The 24,386-nt window shown below is 42.3% G+C and overlaps 3 protein-coding genes across 3 annotated transcripts; all 3 read right to left on the bottom strand.

The window, feature by feature from the left end:
- Positions 1-596: 596 nt before the first annotated feature.
- On the bottom strand, positions 597-1,629 carry LOC117897277. Its single transcript, XM_034806008.1, has one exon. The coding sequence runs from the start codon at positions 1,306-1,308 to the stop codon at positions 1,105-1,107; it is 204 nt and encodes a 67-aa protein (XP_034661899.1). The 5' UTR covers positions 1,309-1,629; the 3' UTR covers positions 597-1,104.
- A 208-nt stretch (positions 1,630-1,837) lies between these two features.
- On the bottom strand, positions 1,838-4,658 carry LOC117897403. Its single transcript, XM_034806226.1, has 6 exons — positions 4,476-4,658; positions 3,293-3,409; positions 2,953-3,229; positions 2,738-2,895; positions 2,577-2,666; positions 1,838-2,519 (listed from the first exon to the last, which is right to left on the bottom strand). Exons 1-6 carry the CDS (start codon positions 4,656-4,658, stop codon positions 1,863-1,865), a joined length of 1,482 nt encoding a protein of 493 aa, XP_034662117.1. The 3' UTR covers positions 1,838-1,862.
- Positions 4,659-6,407: 1,749 nt separating this feature from the next.
- LOC117896812 (decaprenyl-diphosphate synthase subunit 1) lies at positions 6,408-24,301 on the bottom strand. Its single transcript, XM_034805317.1, has 8 exons — positions 23,186-24,301; positions 13,454-13,630; positions 12,951-13,090; positions 12,547-12,684; positions 11,859-11,952; positions 8,085-8,216; positions 7,727-7,921; positions 6,408-7,227 (listed from the first exon to the last, which is right to left on the bottom strand). The coding sequence occupies exons 1-8, from the start codon at positions 23,417-23,419 to the stop codon at positions 7,006-7,008; spliced, it is 1,332 nt and encodes a 443-aa protein (XP_034661208.1). The 5' UTR covers positions 23,420-24,301; the 3' UTR covers positions 6,408-7,005.
- Positions 24,302-24,386: the final 85 nt, after the last annotated feature.

Below are 24,386 nucleotides of genomic sequence, written 5' to 3'. Positions count from 1 at the left end.
GCTTTGGCAGGTTTTAGTAGCACTGCTGAATATTGTATGTCAAATACGTGTAAAATGACGCTGATTTACTCAAGATAGAAGAAGTGTTCGTACATAGAACATGCATATGTATGAATATTATAAGAGCTATTTCAAACTTTCGTCATATTAGAAGCAAATTTATTGCAATTCCACATTAGCTACAACACCCATAACTGTAGTGAATTTGTCCACACAGCTTGGGAAGCGTCTGGAATTATGGGATATTCCTCATTTCCCTTTTTATCAGAGATAATAGATTACATATTTTATTTGCTCATTTTTTAATTGTATTTACATTGTATTAAGATTTCTCATATCTATATATAATTATATTTAATAAAGTTAAATACACGTCTTTTCAAAGATCATATAAACTTAAATTGTATTAAATTTATGAAACATAAAATAATGTTTATTAGAAATAAAGGAAATTAACTCAAACTAATATGCATTAATTTGTCATAAGATCTTGTAATTAATTATATTTAAAAATGCCATTTTAGAAACCAAAACAATTTAATAGTTGTCCTATAAATATATCTAATTTATTATCTAATTCAAAGGGGCTTGCTTACATGATCGACAGAGCCGAACTAAGACTTGACTTTGCTTAAATGTTATTTGTTATTTATCAAAACTAACTAAATGGACGACATTTTGCTAACAATGGATTGTGATTTTCTATGTCGCTCCTTACCTTCAACCGTTTTAGTTTTCCCCACCTTGGCTTTTCCTCGTACTGCTAACCCAGCTGACATTTTCAAAACTTTGGTCAACTTACAATTGGCTGCAAGTTGGCAAAATTTCACGAAAAAAACCTAAAGTTTTTCTATTCTGTTTTCTCTATCAGCTAAACTGGAATAGTTTTTTTCCTGTTTCTATGGACCTTGGCATCGATTGATTTCTGGGCAAATGATTTTCGGCACAAAAACTACGAGCCGTACGCTGGCATAGGAATGCCCAAACATAGCGGACTGAATGGACAGGAAGTGTTTGTTGGGGGTGGGGAGGTTGTGTGTCCCATGGCCGTGTCCGTAACCTTTATCCATGTATCCAAGCACCCACCATCTGGAGGTTTTTCCTTTAAGCTTCGCTGGCGCCATACAGCAGATTGTCCAGTTTTAATTTGTTGACGTGATCGCCACGGGCCCCATGTCCTGGCCGTCCCCAAAAAGTTTCGAAGGTGTCGAAATGCTGATTGCACAGGTCCCGGTCCAGTTGCTTGGATACGGAAACGGAGCGTCGGTTCTGCGATATTTGGACATTCAAGTCGTGGAGATAGCGCATATCGGCGGCCGTTTGAATCCTGCATCGAATTGCATGTGGCAGAAGATGTGTTCATGGGTTGGTGGGCAGCAATTTGGGTTGGTTGGTTGTTGGTTTATTAAGTCATTTCGTTTGTTAACGTTTGGTTTGGTTTGGTTTTCAGGGTTTTTGGAATTGCAAACGATTTTCGGTTTTGTTCGGTTCGAATCGTTTCGTTTCGCACGGGGATACATAGAAGATTGGTATTATGATTTGGTTTTTGTTGGTTTAGTTTTGTTTTTGGTTTTTGGTTTTTGGTGAGATTGGGTTTGCTCTTTTGGTTGCTATACTTTCACTTGGATTACAATGGATATTTTCTTTTTGCTGAATGAGCCGAGAAGAAGTGGGGGTAGATAAAACCATTAACAATGCAAAATGATAGACTTAAAAGACGAGGGGTCGGGTAAGTGGAAAGCGGATTGTTTTTCTATCTTTGTTTTTCAATATGGCGCAGAGCAAGCAAATGAGAAACGGAAATGAAAATGTGAGGAGGATATGCTACGGGGAAATGGGTGGGACTGGGCAAAGACAAATGCCTAACGAATGTGCAGTGTGAGCCGCTTGAGGCAGCAGCCCGTGGCCGTGGCTGTGGGGCAATCGCAGCTGCAACATTGCAGCTTGCAGCTCAGATTCTTGGGCAGCCGCTTCATGAGGCCGATGTTCTTGATGATGCTGTTGATGCACTTGATCTGGGTCGGTTGACTGTTCTTGGGCTTGTGCTTGGATGCGTACCTATCATGCGAGGGCGTCCTCTTGGTCACATCCGTGCTGGACAGGCTGATCGGCCGGTGCATGCCACGTCTGCGCGCCAACAGCGGCACGAGCTCCACGCCACCGCCCTCGCCACAATCGTTGCCTCCATTGGTGGCGCTGACGTTGGGCGAGGCTGTGCTGGTGCTTCCCGGGCACGGTCCGCGAGCCATGCGTGGACACAGCCTGATGGGTTTGCAGTCCTCCGGCTTGAGGTGGTGCACCATCTTGGGTGGAGCAGGCGGTAGCGCCTTCTTACCTTGCGGCGATGGCTTCAGCGGGCTGTTCATGGCGGGGCAGGTGCAGGTGCAGAGCTCACAGCACCGCTGCGGCTGTGGTTTCGGCGGTTTGTTGGGCCTCGATTTGCGGAATGTGTTTTTCTCTGCCGGAGTCACAGGATTGTCCTGATCAAGTTCCTTGAGCATTTCCTTGTTTGTCCAGCCCTAAGGAAAATGGTTTACAACCCAGAAGCTAAGACGGATTGAACATGGATTTCTTACCAGCGATTTCATGAATGTATTTCCCACTTCCTTGGGACTGCGCCAGGGCTTGCCTCCAGGCCCTGGCTTGCCCCATGGCTCCTTGCAGGGCTAAAACAAGAAGACGAACAATGGAGAATTAGTAAGGCCATGCCCCTGGCTGCGTAATAAATGCCGCTCACCGGCTTTTCCAGCTTCGTCTGCAGTCGCTTCTTCTGCGAGACAAGCTTCTCCTGAAGCGGACACCGCTGTTCGCTCTCGCTGACGACAATCTTCTCGAGCAGCGGCTTACCTTTGCAGGGCGGCGAGGGCTTGTACCGCAGCTCGATGTCTACGTGTCCTTTATTGCGAAACGACATTGAGGGATGCTCTTTCAGCTGGATGTGCAGACTCTCACCATTGGCATTCTTGGACAGGCCGACGCCCAATCCAGCGCCGTGCTTATGCGGGATCTCCCGCTCACAGATTGTCACGGTGCTGCTCCTCGGTCCGCTCTCCTGTAGATGGTGCATGGAGTGGGCATGGCCCAGGCGACCCCCGGGCGGAGGCGGCGGCGGATGATGATGATGATGTTGGTGGTAGGCAGCCAGCGGATTGTTCTGGCACTTTTTCGGCATTGAAAAGTAGTCGTTGTAGCGACACGGCTGCAGGGAATTCATCCGGTGGGCAGTGGTCTGCGGAATGCGCTTTCCTATTAGAGTAGAGCTTTGGGCATCATCTGAACAGGGACTACTTACCACGGTTGGTGTGGAATGAAGACCAACTGCTGTGATATCCTTGCGGCGTACTTCTATATTGGGAGCTCCGCCACCAGGCCTCCCCCAAGGACAATGCTGCAGGAAGAGGTCGTAGTACTGGAAGGGGGCAGGTGCCGTTCAATTGCATATAATATTACGTGAAGTTGTCTAGAAATTCTCCCAACTTAATCCGCATTTAATGTTACTAATGAAGCAAATCCCATGGTATGTATGCAATGCATTCCTAAATCCCTACTTAATGTATTACGAGTGCCAATTAAATAAATTCCCTAGTACGTAATGTATTCCAGTGTTCAGCCAGTCAGACACTGATTACAAAACCGAGTTATGCTCTATCGATTTGTTGGCAGCCTATTTACGGGTCCCAGACGTGACCTGCCTCCTCTCCCATCTCAGTGTGTCACTCTTTCCCGATTGTGTTCCGCTGTTTGTTTACGGAAATTGGCCATTCCACCGTGCCCCCGTGCCCTGGCGCCAGCCCTGACAACTACGTTGTTTGTAGGTTGTTGTTATAGTTGCAACGCCTCGCGATTTGCGATTTGCATTTTCACTGATTTCTTTCACCCACATTTCGGCTCGGTTCGGTGGGGGCTTGCACAGCTGCACACTGTGATATTTTGCTGAAGAATCAGACAGGAATTCAGTCACGCAAGGCAAGGTACGTAGTACGTACCCAAGCTGCTTCTGGTTGGGCATTCGTCGTCTGGCGAAATGATTTGATTACTGAAGTCAAAATTGTCAAAGGGTTTGTTGAACCAAATCCACGAAAAACTGATGTATTACATGTTGCTTGGGGCAGGTCTTTGAACTCCGTTCAAGTCACTAAAATCGCGTGGGTGTACCGTGTTCGAGAAGTTTTGTGTGATTGTCGTAGGTTTTTCTGGAAGTTCTTGGGCAAAGTTTTATTCAAGTTTTCTTCCAGAATTCTGTGGAAATTGTTTAGTGTACTTAATTTTTTAGTTTTTACCATCCACTAAACGACACAACATAATATGTTTTAAATGTTGTTGTGTGGCTTCTCCGGATGCAAGCGTGTAAAGCATTTCAAACTCTAAACTTTAAACATTTCCCCTGAAATCCAGAATCTTCTTTACCACTTTCTGAACACTTCACATACGCACTGTGTGACACCGTTTCTGTCATTTTTTTTACTGCTACCCACCTCCTGTTTGTCCTTTTCCTTGCGAGCACATTCCTCAGCCTTTCTTCTTCGCCACATGCGTAGGCTCTCCTCCGCATTTTTGCGCTCCACGAGACGCTTCTTCTCGTCACACCACATCAGGGGATGTTGAATGTGGTCGTGGCAGAAATTACCCCCCATGCCCATCTCATCGCTGGTCGTCATTGTGTCTGTGATGCCTCCAGTTCTTGGTTTCCTTTGGGATCGTACTTCTGGGAGCTGGGAGAACGGAAGTAGCGCTGCGTTCAGCAAATCCCGCGTTACTGAAACAGTCTCGTGCTCAAATCAAACCGTTTAACCGCCCAATTGGCTGCACTGATCCGTGCCAGGCACTGCTGGGACACGGCGGAGTACGGCTGGGCCTCCAATCCGGTTGTCTAGGCAGCGTGCCTGACTATTTATAGCCTAGGTTAAGGCATACTTGGGCCGCACGTGAGCGTCGGGCGACTGTCCTTGAAGTTGTTCTTGCTGTTTGCCAAGTCTTCTAAGGGTGGGACAGGGCAGGGTCGGAATTGCTATCCCCTTTTTGCGTAACCACTGCTAATTTCGTTGGCCATTTAAATATTTTGCCAGTTAGGCACGCTTCAACCTGGCTGTTTGCTTGCTCTGGTTCCTTGGGCGTGTTTGCCTGTCTGGTAGCGTAACGAGGCTTGGACATAAAATATATTTACTTTATATTGCGCAAAAATTGTGCCACGGCTGCCTTAAGTTAACCCAATTTCCTCAAGCTTTGTTCTATAAAACCGAAAAGTTCGTAGAGCCATCAATATATGTAAGAAGAGTGCTACTTATTCATGTTATATCTGCTGCAGTATTGCGTGCAATTTAATCCGAAACTTGTTGATATTTTAAACTTAAATGCAGCTCCATATCGTATTGCTCAGACGCAAAGACCCAAAGTGTCGGCCACAATTTCTCGCTAGTGGCAGCACAAACACATTTATTTGTTTGCTCCAATTCCGATATCAGACAACACTCGCAGTCCCTGCCCGTCGCAACTTAAAGCACTTTGGGCCATGTCCAAAACTATTTCACTGGGTCGTCATGGCCGTTGTTTCTATAGCCCCAGTCGGCCAATATGTTGCATAGTTACTGTGTTGCAGGCTGCCTTTGGGGAATGAAGCTTTAATCATCTTTTGTAGAGCACAATTAACCAATTTAATAGATTTTGGGTAGAATGAAATATCTCCCCGTGAATTGTTTTCCCGAACGTTTTACAAAATCGAATTTTTATTCATCTCATTAGGTATACAAATATCGTAATTATAGTTATCAATATCAACAACATTTCCATCGTTTCAGCGTACGCGCTCCATAACCTGTGTGTGGGGGCCAAACCGTGTCTTCAGCACCCATTTTCAATTGATTTCTACCCAAGATTTGGTTTTAGTTTATTCTCTCTTTTTACCTCAGTGTTGTAGGCTGTAAAGGAGCCCTAAACCATTTAATAATTTCTATCAAAAACAAAAAACAAAAGTTGCTGACTGACTTAATTGAGGTTTTGCTTCATAAATTAAAATAAAAACTTAAATTATATTATATAGAAGTGTTTTCTTTCTCATTTTTTATATGGGCTTCTGTAGATATTTTTTGTTGTCCGATTTTGATTGAATCTCTTATTAATTATAATTATTATTGCTGAAATAAGATTGTATTAAAATTAAGACTGGGCAGCGTTGTTTTCTCATATAATCCTCTTGTGGGAGGGATTTTTTTTACATGTACAACAAATTGTATATTTTATGTGTGCATTTCATGCGCGAATGGTTCAAAAATTCAATTTAATTCCATTAAATTAAATAAAGACTTTAAATAAGATATTTTTGTGCTGTCCAAAGGGGCGGGGATTCTGAAAAGTGCAGGCAATGACCATTGAACCATTTAGGCATGAAATGCCTTAAACAAATATTAAGCATAAATAAAACATTAGTTTTGTGTGTATTATTTAGGGCTGTCTTTCATTTATAAATATCGTTTCGCATTCTGCTTTCTTTGTTGCATTGACTATATATGATTTTTTTTTTTTTTTTTTTTCTTGGAAATAGCTCAACCGGAAGGAAAGTTCCCTCGAAAGTTGCAGCTAAATCTGGGTTTCGATTCCTTTTAGGCATGATTCATTTCCGTTTTAAAAGAAAGATTTGTACAATTGTCTTGTTCGCTTTACACACACACAAATAGTATTTCGTATATAGTAAATATATTCTCTCAAAAACATTGCATATAAAATTTCTTGAAAAATTTAATGAACACCTATCGCTTTTATGTACAGCAAACGTTGCCGTTTATTTCTTTATCATTTTGTTTTTTTTTTTTTTTTTTTTTTGCAATTATTTACAGTGTCAACAACAGATGCCTAAAAACTAAATAATAAATCATCTTTACAATTTGATGTTATTCGTTTATGTGCCGATAAAAACCTAATTCAAACAGCGATCGAGTGTGGCCCGCTCTTAGCATACATATTGTTATTTCTTTATTTTATATTTAAATTGTAGTTCTGATTCATTATGGTCTACTTCAAGCGGTTGATGACTAGGTCGGCCACGACCTGTAGGCCCTTTTGGTAGGGCGACTCCGTCAGCTCCTGGGCCAGCCGTATCGCCTCGTTGCAGTGCTTCTTGGCCAGGAAGCGGGTCTGCTCCAGTCCGTGCGACTTGTGCACCAGCTCGAAGGCCCGCTCCACATCACCGGGCTCGCTAAAGCGTCGCATCACCATGGGATTCAGCTCGGGGTACTGCAAGAGGCGACAAATGCCAAATATTTCAATTATGCAAGGTTTCAGCATTCGGAGGGGGGCGCACGAGGGTTGGGCGGGTGGTTTCTCTGTCTGGCTTTTACTATTAGCCAACGCACATGCATCCGCGGGCGACTGGCGTTTAAAACGCATCGCACGCGTTCGCTCATCGCGGGCTGCATAGCTAATAGGTTTGGCCGCAGGCGCTAATCGATCCCATATGCAACCGACTTACAGACGCATCTCCAGCCAAAAGCGAACAGCCACCACCCACCCAACTCATATGATATCATCGCTGGCGGGTGGCACACCCGGTCAGGCATGGGCGGGCACTTTAGATGCATGCGCAAACAGAGAGACGCCGATGTTTTCTCCGGTGTTTGCATTATTCTTCACATTATATCGATCAACTGTTGTCACAGCAATGAGGAAATATCTTCAAGCACTTCATGCCTATAATCTATAATCTATGGGTAATTATCATTGGCCCCGCACTCACCTTTTCGCATGCAAAGAGAACTGGAGCCGTGGCCAAGCCCAGTTTGAGGTCTGCCGCCGTTGGCTTTCCCATCTGTTCGGTGGATGAGACAAAGTCCAGCATGTCGTCGACCAGTTGAAAGGCCAAGCCAATGTTTCGGCCGTACTGGAAGGCCACTTCGGCCACATTATCATCGGCCTGGGCAATGACGGCGGTCTGCAAAAGAGTGCGGGTTGGGTTCAAAGTCAATTGCAATTGGCGGTGCAAATGGGAACAATGACAGCGGCATGCGTGCACACTAATTGCTGAATTATCCCCAAAGACAGAGGCTGCATAGAAACGCCTGCTGCACGGTTGCATGCCGATAACGATTACTCACCGCCTTCAGTGCGTTGGCAATCAGCGATGCGGTCTTCCTGTATGTCTTGGTCAGATAGTGGGCGAAACGCTCGTTCTCCGTTTCCCTTGAGCCCAGCTGCATGAACTCGCCTTGAACCAAATCGGTTAATATCTGCAAATATATGGTATTTTAAATATTTCGCACAATGGCTCGTAAATATGTCAAAAAATATATGGTTATCGCTTCACGTTCGATTGTTCTGTAATCCCAGTGAACAGTAAAGTTTCCCACAATAAAATGCACAATTTGTGGCTATTTTTGGTGTCGTGTCCCAACAGGCATGTGCCAATGCTGTAGGGGCGCAGCCATTTTGTATGCTGTGTAACTTCCGCTTGGCTGAAGCCTCAAATGCCAAATGCAAATACTATTGTGCCAAATATTTCTGGCAAACACAAATTTCATTCAGACTTCAGATACGATGCTACCTGTCTACTATTTCTATGTTAAATTTTGTTTGCACACAATTCGATGGGTTGGCACGCCCTTCCATTCGCTTTCGATAGGCATTTTCATTCATTCGGACCCCAAAAAACTAGCAGACACTTGTCAAAATCTTTGGCAAACACTCAGCCTACACTGCGTGTGCGTGTGCGTCTGTGTGGGAGCTGATGATCTGTGGCTGTGTGTTGCCAAGGAGCTCAAGGCGAGGCGGCTATAACTGGCCAATAGTTTCTGGCCAAATTTTGCCTGCTACCTGACTTTCAATGTTAATTAACACAAACAGCGCACAAGCCAGAGCGACAAGTGCGTGAGCCTCAGCAGCGCGGGCAACAAAATGCAGTTGGAGCCATACGCTCGTGAAATTAACACAGAGCCGCCTTTTTAGCTACCAAATAAAGTCAAAATGCTGCCAAAACACGGCCAATGCCTTGGGTTTGCCACATTTTTTCACTCAACCGCAAAACTCGAGCGCATTTTACGGAGTCTTTCGCTTCAAGGCAGCCGTAAAGAAAAACTGTTTGCCTCGAAGCAACTTGTCGTGAGGCACGTACATGGGAATTTTCTTTTATTGTCAAAGGAAATTTAGACTACAGAAAATGCACGTGTGTTTAATAGAGAACAAATTGCCCGCTGGATGATAGTTTTGCACTGAAATCTCGACCAATTTTGATACAAATAAATGAACATAAAATGATTCGATTGATTGATTGACATTCGACAGGTACCGGGCAGAGGCAAGTCCTGCCCTTACAGTTTCAAGCAGTTACTTCAAAATGAAACCCATAGACAAAATGTTGGTTTTCTACTTTCGCTTCTGGCCCTCATGGAGCCACAAGGAAAAGCACATCATCATTGATGTTTTTTTATCCAGCCAAATTCTCTATTTTTTAATTATATGTGTTCTCTAATGCTCTAGAGTCTAGCCAGTGTACTGGCTTATGTTAAACTATAAACTACAGAAATCTTTGAAATAAATATCAAATTTTTTGTTCATTTATTTGTATTAAATTGGTCGAGATTTCAGTGCAAAACTGTCATAAAATTGGCAGAGGACATTCGAATACAATGCAAATTATTATGCGAACCATTAAATGGTGTCATTTTCTTAAAAGTACATTTGTATCTGACAATGTCTGGCCTTTCCGAGGGCGTAACAATCAAACTTAACGGACTGGTTTAACCCAATGCCCAGTAAAAGTCATAAATCCACTCGATTAAGAGTCACACAAATTCTAATCATTCTTTTTTTTATGCTATCAACGTTTTAGAAGCCGTTGAAATTATTCAGACACGTGCACGGCATCTTTAATAAGAATATCTGACAAATACACGGGTATACACCGGTGATTGTCGTCGCAGATGAAAGAAGAACCTGCCAAAAGTCGTTTGTCAATAGAAAGAAATACAAGTTGTGGAAAACATTTGAATTGGAAATTTGAAAGGTTTTGGAAGAGACTGGATTGGTTTTTTATTGATAAAGTTTGGAAAAAGGTTGCAAAAATGTGCAAAAAAATTAGAAGAGGGACTAATTAGAAAAAAAAGAGATTTATTATAATAACAAACTATTTCTACAAAACTGGAACATTAAAACCCGATTTGAAGACTGACGCAAATCAGAATCGGATGTTCTTTTGTGAATAAATTTATGCATAAAGTAATTTTGAGCTGCTGAACTGGAATGAGCCTGCACATGTGTAGAACACGTTCCTACAATTAAAGAAAAGATAAATAGTCTTGACCTATCGCCATGACCTCATGCACGCAAAGAAAGTTTCGCCTTGGTGGTATTGGATCCACACTGAATTTTATGTTTGGTATGCTAATGAGATCTGATCTGATCCGATGGAGACCCGGGTATGATAATTCCTAGATTGGCATATGCATGAGCACCTCGAGCATAAAACACACAAAGCGGCCGCCTAGGCCACACCTTTTGGTTCCATCCTAAGATGTTACGCATGTTTTCTTTTTATTTTTTTGGCGAATTGAGAAAACCCATGGAGAGAAAAGATAGTGATCCGAGACAATGTGTAGCCCGAAAACGTAGGCAAGTTTATAGTGTTTGCTTGGGCCATTAACTTGCCTCGCTCGATTGTGCAAATATGCGGTAGATATACTCGGACAGATAGATAGATATGCGGGTATGTAGATATGTGGCGACACCTCAGCATCCGTGCGCAACAGATCTAGTTTCACTCTCGCACACACGCCGCGACCGAAAGTGAAATTGGCAGGTGTGACTAATTCGAAATTTATAGAAAGACTACGTGAGGGCCTACGTGAGAGACCCCTTGCACAATATCTCAGCATTTGTGCGGCATTTCACATCAGCAAGGACGAGGAAGAACTTGCATTGAACAAAGCGAAACATGGAAAAGTGAATGCCATGCCGCTACAAAGTTGCACGAACTCTGGCGAAGGGCAAACCTTGGATGACGGCCGATTCCCAGGGACGCAGGAAGTGGCAGGCCGAATGATTTGTGCCCCCATTTGTGCCCCTCAGGGACTGACTGGTTTCTGCGGAATGTTGTAACCGAACAACCGATCGAAACATAAGCAACTTTCATAATTTTTTGGTTGGGAACGCGTGTACTACCACAAGACAAAAGTACTCTTCTGTTTGTCCAACAATCGTGTGAAATTTGGCACCCCCTTGGATTACGTACTCCCAGAAAGGTACACACAAACGCACATACAGATTTGTAGATTTAACCAAAATTTCATTCGAATCCGGGACTTTATTTTTTGTGGTTGGTTCTTGATGCCATCTTTGCCCTCACCAAATGAGTTGTACAAACAGTAGATCGGCATTACTCGTACGGAGTATTTGTGTTTGTTTTCGCAATTAACTAGAAGCATAAAATGTGCGAGGTACCTCGTACTTGCCGTCCCAAGTTACCTCATAAGTATATTGTGTGTGTTTATTCTTGTGGTTGTGGGTGCAAAAATCTTTAGGGTTGAGTACATAACGTCCAAAAAGCACAATGAACTTGGATCGATCACGAAATTTTGTTACTGTTTATACTTCCTGTAAGTTTGTATTCTCCTGCTTTAAGCTTTACAAATTAGCTTTGAAAGGTCTCTCGTAGAGCCTATTATAATTGATGAGCTTTAATGTGACGGAACTTTGATGATTAAAGTAAAGTAAATATTTGTCATTTTATTAAGGAAGAGTCTCTGTCATTCGGCAACACTAGATTTCATCTGTAAGTCTCATCTTTTTTCTTGGAAAATACCTTTCCCCCGATAAAAAGGAGTTCCCCTCTGTGTATTCGTCATTGGACTGAATTCGTAATGCAACATTTTTCTTACCTGACTCAAGACGATCGTCACATCGTCGCTGCGCAGACGGGCTATCATAATCGAGGCAATCGATAAGATATAATCACCAGCCATTGTGACCTGTACGACGAAAGACGAAAGAGAAGAGAAAAATATATATAACAAAAGTTCAGGCAACATGGACAAAGGAAAACCGTTGGCTGTGGCAAGAGTTAAAACAGCTAACAGTAAAGGCAACATCATCAAAAGCCGATATCCACTCCACTGACATGTGACTAAGATGTGAGGCTGAGATACAATCAAAGACATGGAATTAAAATTGCTTGACCGTTTGTTGAATGATGCCCCTTTTAATGAAGCCTCTTCGAAAGTGTTGAATTAATTTATGCATTTCAGTTTTCTGAAATACACATGTCCAAAGTGAAACTGCAGGCTGGAGTGTGGACTATTGGGGGGTATGATTAAATTGAATGAAGAGGCATCTGATTTTGAGGCCTCACAAAATGATGCAAGATGGCAAGATGTTGACAAAGTCAATAAACACTTCAAATCGAAATACGCAACAAATTGATGTCAAAGTCAGAGTTGGGATGCGATGCGATGCTGCATGATGATTGCCTTTGCGGTTGGCTGCTGTTTGTTGCTTGCTTTTATTTGATTTTGGCAAACATATAGCTCGATGTGCCGTATGTGTGTGTGCAATCGAAGATCTTTACCTTTATGATTCCATAGAGCGTTAACGCTGGGCTTGCCGCGTCGGAAGTCCGACTGATCGATGACATCGTCGTGCACCAGGCTTGCCGAGTGTACCATCTCGGAGAAGAGAGCGACCTGTCGTTGTTTGTGTACTAATTGGCTGTCAAGGCGATACGCAAAATAGTATTTTGTAAAAGGCACACATTACCATTACCATTCAATATAACTCCGATATATCCCATCCACATGTGTACATACCGGCTGACTATACTTACATATAGAGATATGTACATATTTATGTATGTACATATGACTATGTCGGGGGCTTTAATTTGGCCCAAAAAATGCGCACATTTCGCAAAGCCATGCTAATTATGTACACTGTGCTACATGGAACACCCAAATCGAAGCACAAACAACACTTACTGTGACTCGTTGTTCAAATGATAGTTTATCGCCTTGGCCATCAGCATGGTGACCATGGGTCGCAGGGCCTTACCCTGGCCATCGAAGTAGTAGCTGGCGATGGTGTCCAGCTCCGGCTGGGATGTGCCCGATTGCAGCAACTGCAAAAGATAGCATCCAAAATTATTCATTTATTGTTTTTGTGCTTGTTTGCATGTCGGAAATAAAAATTCCCATTGAATGTTTTTGGGGAAAAAACCATCTAATCAATGACGTATCTCACAGATTAGTGAAATTTCTATTCAAATTTTAGATCTATATATGAATTAGTTGTTATTTATTGACGATATCAAAATATTTGCTTATTTATTTTTAATACTTTAGACTCTAAATAAACAAATCTTCATTTGTCATGCGGCAATAGGAATTTTTTCCAAGATGCAACTTTTAAAGTACTTTGAATGGAAATAACATTTTTTTTCACACCCTATTTTCAAGCTACATTCATCTTTGACATAACTTACATCTCTGACATCATCGTAAAAGTATTTGAGTTCATCGTCCAGTATGATGTATGGATCGATCTGGATTTCCCGGACAGGACCGGCGGGCTGTTGGGTATGCACCGAGCTGTGTTGCCTCAGATTCGTCTTGGAGCACTGCGAGTACTTCAGATTGTGGCTGCAGCTGTGGGAGTTTTGCTGTAAAAGAGAGAACAGGGAACTTAGAATGGTTGGTAATTTGGGTTTGTTTGGATAAATGCTGCACTTAATAACAAAGTGTGAATAATTGAAGGAGCAAACAAGTCAGTTAACAACTTTCAATTGCGGCTAACAAGTTTCGCCTTGCCAGACGACCGAAATTAATAACTGGAAAATTGCAGCAGCCAGAGAGCCACAGAGCCCGACAGCAGTAGGCAGCAAAACAGAAAGAGCAGCAGCAGTAAATGGCCAACTAATTGAAGTTTATTGTTGACGCCCTCGCACAGCGACTCTTGACCTTGTCGCCAAAATCTCTATTGTTAAAGCCAAGTCCTTTTGTTTGGTGTCATAAAATCAAAGCCAAAACGAAAGCCGCACGCGCTGCTAAACTGCCTGGCAACATGTTGCCAAGAAATGCCCCGAAATTTGTCTCTCCATTTGGCGTTTTTTTTGTTTCCGGAGCAATTGATATGCCATGATGCAATCGCCTTTTGGCTTCTTGTGCATTCAAACAGTCGCTCTGTCAGTCTGTCGCTCTGTCACCCTGTCAGTCTGTCAATAAGAGCGGCACTCAAATGCAGTCATGATAACATGTAAATTTTATGTTGCTGACTTGTCAACACAGAGGCGAAACGGGAGGCAAACGTTTTTTACATGCACATCTGATATTTGTCTATGGTGCGGGCCCTGGGCGTGAACGGATTACGCGTATTGGTGGTGTGTTGACCCACTTGATGGTGGGTCCTGCATCACAGTCAATGACCATCATCATCGACAAGTGGCCATAAGCATTCAGCGCCCTTGGCTATATCATCATCTGTGATTGGTCTCCGGATCTACCACGCACACGTGCGGACAATGGAGCCCAACAAACTGGTTCGATGATGCTGGTTTCTTTTCATTGATGATCGGTTTTGGGGGTCTCTGCTGAGACATCGTAAAATACCCAAACAAATTGTTGACCATCTCATACACAGGCGAACCCCACAGCCCATTCAAAAGAGCTTGTAAATGACCCAGTTTCATATTAAATATATGTCATAAACATCGGTTGAGGCTTAGCTTTTAGCGGTGTAGAAAGCGAGAGAGGCCCCATACTGAAATGTATTACAAAATCGGAGGGCATCACAATTACAACAGCAGCAGAAGCAGTAGCAGCAATCGTGGCAGCAGTAGCTCCCCTCCAAAAGAAATCCAATTAAATGCGAGCCGTGGAAACTTTCATTTTCAATATGTGCGCCAAATTAAAATTAGTGGCCAATGGCCAACAGAGTTCCGCCAGTAATCGTACTCGCACTCGCACTTGTTTATATTTGCGAAAAAAAGAAACAAAAATTACACTACCATTTCTTTGTCGAACGTGCAGAAATGCATATAATTGTGGGCCGCATACGTTGAATGATTTTTAAATGGTTTTTATGGTCGGTCTACCACACAGCAGGTGCCACACGAAGCCGAACGGATTTTAAGTGTCCCTAAACCGATAGTCTCTTCAGTCATGAGTTCAACATTTATGAATCAATTTATAGTTAAATGCCTCAATTCTCTACACTTCAAGTTCTACTGCAATCTTGAGCAGATCGTCATCAACAAATTATAAGCTCTTGGATTTTTTCTAGCTAATTGTTTATTGGATAATTGTTGCGTGCACAAAGTGCAAAAGAAGAAATACACAAAAGTTGGCGAAATAGGAAGTACTATAAAATTCGTTGCAGTTGGCTGGATTTGGTTTGGGATTCACTTTTCAGGCATGTGGTTTGTTTTATGAATAAAGTTTGAATGAAGGAAATGTCTAGAAGAGTGCAGGCAGTGCAGAAAAGGAAGATTGCAGATGAAAATAAGGAAATATCTCAATTTTCTGCAGTTTGTAGAAAATAGGAGAAATAAAGTGTGAGGCCTAGAGGCCACAGAAATATTTTGTGAAAACCGAAATAATATAAAAAATTTAATCGAATGCCAGAGCCGTGCATCAACCTGTAGACTAACAGCATTTACTGCAACAATAAAAAGATATCGACTAACAACAGCTTTAACAAATTAAGCTACCGAAACGGTTCACTCTTTTGTGATTGACTCGAATCGATTGATAAGGTTAAACCGCAAAAGCCGCCACACCGCAAAGAGTCAGCTGGCAGGCCGACGACGATCAGCAGGCCAGCAACTTTCACATTGATTTCAAAAACAACTGAAAAGAGAGAAGTAATAATAACAATCTTTTGGCAACAAAGAAATAATTTACTTTTTGTTGCGGATTTCTGCTGCGCCTCTGACAATTTTCATTTAAATACTCGGCTATTTTTTTGGAACTGTTAATTTAATTGGCGTAAAAAAGGGGGGAAAATGGGCGCAGCGATCAAAGAAAATTGCAGCAGCATTCAAAGAAGAGTGTAACGCTCAAGAGGTATGCAAACGGTGAAGACAAGTGCCACAAAAATAAAGAAAAAAAACGCAAATCGAAAAAATGTTTTGAATTTTGCGCCTCAAGGCGCTCCCACGACATAATCCGCGATCCATCCCCCCAATGGGATGATGGCCTCATCTCAAGCTGCAATTGAAGATGAAGATGAAATGTTGAAAGTATTTAACGATCTACTCAAGTGTCAGGGCAAATCCGAAAGAGCGCGCGCGCTGATTGATGTCACAGATTGATTGAAAAACTCGAAATTGCAACATTTTGCAACATTTTGTTATTGACGGCTTTACGACTTACTTACTTATTGTTATTTCATATTATTGTTATAATTTTGCTCTTGTTTGCATAGTTTTTTTGGTTTTTATTTTTAAGGCAATTTGTATTCCGTGTAGCCGTATGGTATCATAAGCCATTTGTGTATGTTTTTGTTTTGTTTCTGTTTTTTTTCGTTGCCTCAGACAATTACCTTTGCATGTTGCTATTTTTATGGAGGTCTCATATAACACCTGACAACGTAGACCTCCTACAATGAAGTTTAAGCTATTTATGAGAATTAATTTTAAGAATTATTCCAATTACAGCGCTCATCATGCATGGCCAAAAAGAACATTTAAGTTCAATCAATGTTCCGCCTGTTGCTTTTATTTAGAAATATTTTCCAAACAAAAATATATTTAATTGCTTAAAGAAACTGTTTCTGCCTATGAAAGAGAGGGCCCAGTGGCGTAGCGGAAGCAGCGTATTGGCCAAAAGCAAAAGCAAAAGCCAGAAAGCACACAGTCAAGAAAGTGAGTGAACCTCTCTTTTTTCTGCCGAGGGCCGAAGTCGAAAACGAAGACGTCGCTTTGGACGCTTTGGACTTACTTTCCCTTTTTGTCATCGGCGCTGTCGCTGCTGCTGTTGCCTTTGCTATTGATGTCGCTGCTGTGGTTGTATCTTTTGTTTGTATTTGTGGCTGACATAACGAAACGTTGGCTGGATGAGTAAATGGTCGGAGATACGGCAGAGGCAGAGAGGCGTACGGAGGACGTGTGTAGGGGGCAAGCGATTGGCTGCATATCTCGCTCGCCATGGCCGATTTAATGCGGTATGTAATTTCTCTGTTCGAATTTCGAACCGCTGTTGCTGTTGCTGTGCCAATGGCTACTCCTTCTCCCTTCATTAGCGGCACTGACTGCTGCTGGCAAAGTGGTTAACATGCGTGTTAACAGACACCATGCCACCATGCCACCGCTCACGCAGCTCAAGTGAGTGTGAATGCCAAGTGGTGGGGAGTGTTTGCCCTCAAAGCTGGCAAATCTGTGCATGTATGTTTTTGAGTATTTGTCAAATTGCATAGAGAAGGAATGCTTCTGAGGAGGCAACAGTACCCACCCAGAGACGAGTCTCTTTGAGAGGTTAAAATATTGACAGATGTGTGTCTCAATGCGTCACGGTTTCATTGCGTTCAAAATTGAGCTCATCAGAAACTATGACAATTGCAATTATTGGGGGGCAGTACTGCGCCTTCAATGTAATCGATTGGGAAACATAATGCAGCGATCAGGTGCAACATTTGGACGCGTACAGAAATATGAAGAGAAAGAGAAATATATAGGGAAGTCCCCTGCACTTATGGGCTAAAAGGAATTCTCTATCATTCACAAAACATTGAATAAATAGGAATGAAATGAGCTGTCTTACGGTCCATTCATTAACATGCTGAATTCATTTTTCCTTCCTAATAAACTATTTTCTAGCTCTCATACCAAACAAACCACCCTTCGAAACTCCTCGAACGTCACCTATTTATCTCCTAGGCATAATCTGTAACTCGATTGAAACTTGTTTCCCACAAAAACAACTTAGCTTGCAGCAATGATACATTTTTCCGCCATCATATATCAATGCACAAATCACCTTAAATTCCACTTTGAATCTTGCGCAACGCAATGCTATTTACAATTGAAATTAGTGCGTATGTCCGGCCAGTGAGGCAGCTGCGTGATATTTCTGCAGCACGTTGCATGTGGGCGATTTAAACCGCACATGCGTATCAAAACGCTTCATCTGCAAAGCCAATGCGTTTTAAAAAGCTACATACCCCGAGTGAATGCGTTTTAAAACGCTTGAACTTCCAAGCGAAAGAAAAATGACCGAAAATGGCGCGAGAATTATTTTAGAGACGAAAATATACATAAATTATAAAGTGGCGGTTGACTGGATACAGTAATTATAGCAATCTGTCAAAGGAAAAAAGAAAGAAAAAAACCACCGAAACAAAAATGTTTTTCCAGACAAATCGGAAACCTGTTCGTTGAGGAAAACCAGAAAATTCAAGTTTATCCTGCAATGGCAACAGCAACAAAGTGTAAATCAGGAGGGTCTCCAACATGAATGTACTCCAAAAAAAATTACATAAAATGTGCAGACAGGAAAAAAACACACTCAAAATCCAAAAAGTGGAAACACTGATGAAAAACTACGACGCGTGCCACAAATGAATGCAAATTGAAGGCGCACTCTATCTTTATTTTTAATCTTTTGGATACACTGATTGTTGCAGTGGGGGATGTGGCAATGGCAGACACAACAATTAACTAAATTCCAATGTTAATTAAGGTGAAACCTTTTGTCCACAAAAATAAACCGAAACTAATGACAATTTGCACTCAGAAACCAAACACATTTTCACAGTCAAACACAAAGCAGCCAATCAGTGTGGGAAATTCATTTCCCTATAGACACACAAATGTATGCTAATTATCAATAATTATTGATTAAAATTATGCAGAGATCCGAATGGTGAGCGACATTGATGAAATGTGGGGCTGACTGACATCCAGCTTAAAATCCATGTGTGGATCTGTGGGTTTGGTCCGGAGTTATGCAATCTCTTGCTCCATACTTTTGTTTCTTCCGTGGCCTAGACGTTGGCGGCATGGGCATCGGAGGCCGCTGAGGCGGCGCTTCTTTTTGGCTTTCAAATCGAAATTCGAAATATTTTTGTTGTTAAGGAAAACAACGTCGAAATCATTAACAGTTAAAAGTCTTGGCCGAGAGAAGCCGCCAATCACACGGCGTGTGAGAGAGTGAAGCAGAAGGCAGAAACCACAGAAACCAGTTTAGGACAACACCAAAACGCATGCGTCTTTCATGGAATTGGGTCAGCAAGTACGGGGCCCAAACCGAACCGAACCGAACCGAACAAAATACCAAAGCCAAACAGGCAAAAGAGCCAACGGTTCCAGCACCAGCACAAGCAGCAGCACCAGCACCAAACGATCAAAAGACAAGCCATTGCAGGTGTAGGGACAGGTTGAATGAAAGTCAAGCCCAAGCCAAAGCCAAAAGCCGCTTAGGCATGTCCAAAAACCAATTTCGTTTTCGATTCCCTTCAACCATAACCGAATATCCAATTAAACCATAATCATAAACGTACACCCAATGCATTTAATGCACAATTATACCATTTTCCATTCATTTAGCATATGCATACGAAATTATTCAGAACTTTTCATTAGAAAATTTGGGTTTCGTTTCTTTTTCGTTTTGGATCGTTTTGGTCAGGGTTTTTTGGGGCCGCAAGTGAAAGTGTTTTCTGTTTGCAGAAATGAAGACAAAGATTTACGATACGGCAGATGTATCTTTTAGCATATTCGGCTACTTTTATCCGTGAGAGCTTCTGCCACATATTTTTGCTCAAATTAATGACTTTCACACAAGTGAATGATTGTGAAATTCCATGTGATAAATTGTGAATAAAAATATGGTTAATGAGGGGAATACTTTGGGCTGTATTAGGTCGAGTTTTATTTATTGAACTCAATTCAAATTCTGTGAGCTTCTAAATGTAACCAAATTAAAGATATCTATACCGCTATGGTCCACTCTTGAATCTCTTAAATTTTGTGTATAATTAATATCAAAAATACCATACGGCTCTACAAAAAATCGTCAAACATTTTGTGTCCGAAACAAGAAATTTCTAAAAAAAAAAACGTTCAACGAAAACAGGTCGCGCTTTTGGTTTCACTTTCACACGACCAAACCCTCAAGCATTCAAATAAAATAAATAATAAAAAAAAACCACGAGAGAAGAATCGACAGAAATCAATCAAATCAAAGTGGGATTCCATCGAGAGGGAAGTATCTAGCATCTAATTGAAAAACCGCTACCTTGAGAGAGAATCAACCCATAAAATTCACACGCTGGCGTTAACACTCGAGTCAGAGTCCGAGTCCGAGTTCCGAGTTGCGAGTCCAAAACTAAATGTTGACTTCATCTCACGCATTTGCAATGAAAGTGAAAAGTTTATACCGAAGGCGGAAGAAGGGGCATTGCACACAGCGTTGAGCGTTTTGGAAACTAATTCGAGTCAAAAGATATACAAGTCAACGATAACGAATACTAAAAGCTGGCCAATAAGTTGCTTGCCAAATTCGTGTGGCGCATAGATAAAGACACAATACAATAGCCAGACAGAGGCAGAGAGTGAGCAGTGAGGAGAGTAGAGAGTGGAGAGAGGGAGAGCGAAGAGCTCTCTTTGCTTTTGCCAAATCAAATGAAGAAGAAAGTCAAAGAAACGGTTAAAAGTGAATTTCTTCTACGACTGTTAGCTGTTTCTGTTGCTGTTGGCCGTTGCTTCTGCCATTGCAGACTATTATTAGTTGGCGTTTTTTGTTTTTTTGGCCAAAAGCGTCTCTTGGCCAAGCGTCTCTGCTGCTGCTGTTGCTGCCGCTGCTGCTGCTGCTGCTGGGACGTGCGCTTTCTATTTGCGTTTTGTTTATTGTTTACCTATGATAGATGAACGTATCAGTTTCCAGCTGTATCTGTGTCTCTCTCTTTGTGTATGTATGCAGCTGAGTGTGACAGTGTGTTGGGCATAAAACCAAATTTGTCGTTGAATGAATTTTTATTTGAAACACAAAATATAACGACAACTGCATACAAAGTTTGCATTTACTTTTTCCTCACTTTTTGGTCAATCTTTTATATTCGAAAGCACCCCACACAGCACCCCAATAAAGTGCACACGTCTTTTATTAAATATACAATAATAAACAAAATTATATTGAATTCTTGACTTAATTCCGGTGGGATCCGGAGACCCGCTAACCCACAGGGCAGGGCCGTAGACTACTGCCGAGTGTCAAAAAAGGTGAACCATTAACAATGGCTTTTAATGAGCACTTAACCCTTTAACACATTATCACCTTTTGAAAACTAATCCGCACACGGCAAATATTTATGCCAGGGCCTTGAAATGCAGCTACAGATACTATTCCGCACATGGATAACCATTGCATTATGGACAATGCTTACAGAAGGCCTACAGAGCCACACGTATAAATTTATTCCATTCGCAATGCCAAAGCAATTAAATCAAAGCCTAGACAAGGAGCTCCTTCGCTTGAGAACGGGGCAGGGGGACATAAATTGCGTGCCATAAAACTATTTAAACTTTAAAGAAAAACACTTAAAACTAGTGGAAAACTGATGCACTAGCCAAGGCGGGCATGTAAGTAATTAATCTCAAGGTGTGTGGATTAACGACCATTAACAACCCGAACATTCCTTAACAATAGTCTGGTATTGCTTTAGTTATAAGCATTGTATGGACGAGGAGAGGCAATACGATGTTCCCAGCATAAAACATTCATATGGGAAAAAGGAAAATAATACAATACTGAAATGATTGCTTCGGCAAGCTGTCAACAAATAATCCCTAGTGATTCAGAATGGAGTATTGTAATCCTGAGTCTCTCATCCGATTGAAAATAACAGCCAGATGGCTAAGTTTACACACATTTCACATTTAATATTTCACTTTTTGTTGTTAGCTTTCCCCCTGGGGAGGAGTGATGCAATTTCAAACAAAGCAAATTAAATATTGAGTGCTATCAGCTTTCGTTTCGTTCACAATTGATAAGCAAACTCAAATTCAGATGTTAAACACAACAAAAAAGTGGGAGCAGCAGTAGTCTAGCACCACTTCAAATGGAATCTAGAGTGTATTTCTGCGCAGGTCAGAGTTTCCGTACAGTTTCAGAAGCATTGCGCCTAATCAGCTGTTTCCCTCATAAAATAAAGCGCGAAAAAAATCCACAAGCAAAGCCCATAAACATTGATAAATGGGAGCAATAAACAGAAATATTTTCTATGTAACTAACGAAAATTGCATAACAAAAAAAATGTGTAAGGAAGAAAAACATTAGACAAGACAGAGACTTGTCAACGGTATACAAAAATTAATGACAAACTGACAGTCAGACTAAAAAGAGACATAATTAGGGGTAAAGAAAGAGCAGACATACTGAGAGAGAGGGAGAGACTTCACCTTGCAAAAATGCAAGGAAAAATCATTTGAAAAAGGCGTTTCGGTAAAATGGCAAAAACAAGAAAGAAAATGTGGTTTTAATAGCCGAAGATGTGGATACTCTCATCTGTTATCAAATTCAATGGGTGCTATGGTAACTGTAGGGTATAAACAATTGGAAAAGTGACTAAGCAGGAAAGCTTTTCTCACAAATGAAAGATTCTTTGGCACTCAACTATAATGATCAAACGTACGCATGGTTTTTTATTGTGGATTCTTTTTTCTTTGCCATGCACAACATCTTATAATGAGAGTAATACTCCTTGCAAGAGTATCTAAAGTGTAAGAAAAATAATAAATAAATGCGGCAGCTTCCGCCAACAAAAGCAACAACAACGAGACAGTGGGCGCTGTTGCCACAAGTTGTTGCTGGAATTTGTTGGGGTTGTCTTCGGCCTTTGGTTTTTTCACGCTACTTGCACAAAAGCAATGGCCAACAATTTCACTTTCATTTTCTTTTTGGCTTTTGCAGCGCAAAATGAAAAGCGGACAGAGACAAGACATGCCACAAGCTGCTGCAGCCGTGGCAGTGGTAGCCGCAGCGGCAGCAGCAGCAACAGGCAGCATGCAGCAGGCAGCAGGCCAAAGCCAAAGTCACGCAGACGCATTAGCGGCAAACACTTGGCGCATGCGCAAAAAGGCATCGCCTTCACGGCATCGAATCGAGCGCGCGCGCCCGCTGCCAATGCACTTTTGGCCAACGCCTGCTTAACGGGTTGTGGCCTGGCCACAGACCCCTCGATCCGATGTCCGGATCCGATTCGATCCAAACATTGAACTCACCAGCAAATCGAGATAATCCTTGCCCGGGTTGAAGCTTAATCCATGAAAGCGACGCTCCAATTGGTATTGCTGTGAGTTTACGTTCCACTGCAGCTGGGATCCCGAGCCCGAACCCGAACTGGAGACCGCCGTGGCATATCCTGACTGTCGTCCAAAGAGGTGGCACAGGAATTTGTGCGTTTGTTGGCGACGCGAACCGCACACGACGCGACCGGAAGTGCTTAAGCAGGCCATTTTGTTGTATTTGATTTTTGGTTTTTTTGTTTTTTGTTTATATTGATTTTTTGGTTAAAGAGGAAGTGGTGCAGGCGCAAGAAACGATCGAGACACACACACAAAACACACAGAGAATTTAAGAGGATGTGCAGCTCATTAATTATTCGAGGGCATTCTTCCTTTCGCTTTGATTCTGGTTCTGGTTTATTATTCTTTTTGGGGGTTCGTTCTCGCAGGATATATGCGATGATCGATTCACACACACGCCCGAAACAAGCGGTCACTCGACTGTCAGTCTCACACTTCTTCAAACGCTAGATCTACGGCGGAACGAGGCAAAGGTTTTTATATATGAGGCGGCAGCGAAGCGCGGTTTGGCTTGCGTCTGGCTCCAGCAGCTCCAGCAGAGTGGAGCTTTAGTGTCTTTGGAGCAGCCCGAGAGCTGGCTTGCACGCCTGCGTGCCAACTGTGGTGAAAGATTCGTGAGTGTCGTGGTGAAATTCGGGCTTTCGGGTTTAGTCCGATCCAAAAGCAGCGGCACGATCTGCATTCGGCTTGAACTTGAGCGTTGAACGTTGAGGCGGATGCAAATGCACGACAGTTGCACATCCGCTGTGCAGTTTTAGAGCAACTGCATGGACGCAATCGTGGGAACTTTGCGCCTCCGTACATGCAACTCCGGACCCGTGGTCGCCCCGTGCTTTGCTTTTACTCGGTGGGGTATGTTTAGGGCCGCTTAATTTGCGGCCATTACTTTACACTTAGCCTTGGCATTACCATCATTGCTGACACTTTGGCCTAAAGACGATGTCCCATGCAGTACGATTTTCGCGGTCAGTTATAGTTTTAATTTAATTCTAACACTTTTCAGTTCTTTATTTTGACGTAATAGCTGTTGGACAGCTGTTCACCAGGGATGAAACAACGTGCGAAATTTCGTAAAGAGCGCAGCCAAGACGTGAGGAGCTAACGCAACACGCGGATA

This window comes from Drosophila subobscura, chromosome O, assembly GCF_008121235.1.
Source record: "Drosophila subobscura isolate 14011-0131.10 chromosome O, UCBerk_Dsub_1.0, whole genome shotgun sequence".
Taxonomy (NCBI): Eukaryota; Metazoa; Arthropoda; class Insecta; order Diptera; family Drosophilidae; genus Drosophila; species Drosophila subobscura.
This window is presented reverse-complemented; position numbering and strand designations above follow the sequence as displayed.

Coding starts and splice junctions, on each gene's coding strand:
- LOC117897403 (XM_034806226.1), bottom strand. CDS start 4,658: ATGACGACCAGCGATGAGATGGGCATGGGGGGTAATTTCTGCCACGAC. Junction 3,410..4,475: donor AGGAAAAGGACAAACAGGAG/GTGGGTAGCAGT, acceptor GCCCCCTTCCAG/TACTACGACCTCTTCCTGCA. Junction 2,520..2,576: donor ATACATTCATGAAATCGCTG/GTAAGAAATCCA, acceptor CATTTTCCTTAG/GGCTGGACAAACAAGGAAAT.
- LOC117897277 (XM_034806008.1), bottom strand. CDS start 1,308: ATGCGCTATCTCCACGACTTGAATGTCCAAATATCGCAGAACCGACGC.
- LOC117896812 (XM_034805317.1), bottom strand. CDS start 23,419: ATGGCCTGCTTAAGCACTTCCGGTCGCGTCGTGTGCGGTTCGCGTCGC. Junction 8,217..11,858: donor TGACGATCGTCTTGAGTCAG/GTAAGAAAAATG, acceptor ATATATTTGCAG/ATATTAACCGATTTGGTTCA. Junction 7,922..8,084: donor TTGCCAACGCACTGAAGGCG/GTGAGTAATCGT, acceptor ACTCTTTTGCAG/ACCGCCGTCATTGCCCAGGC.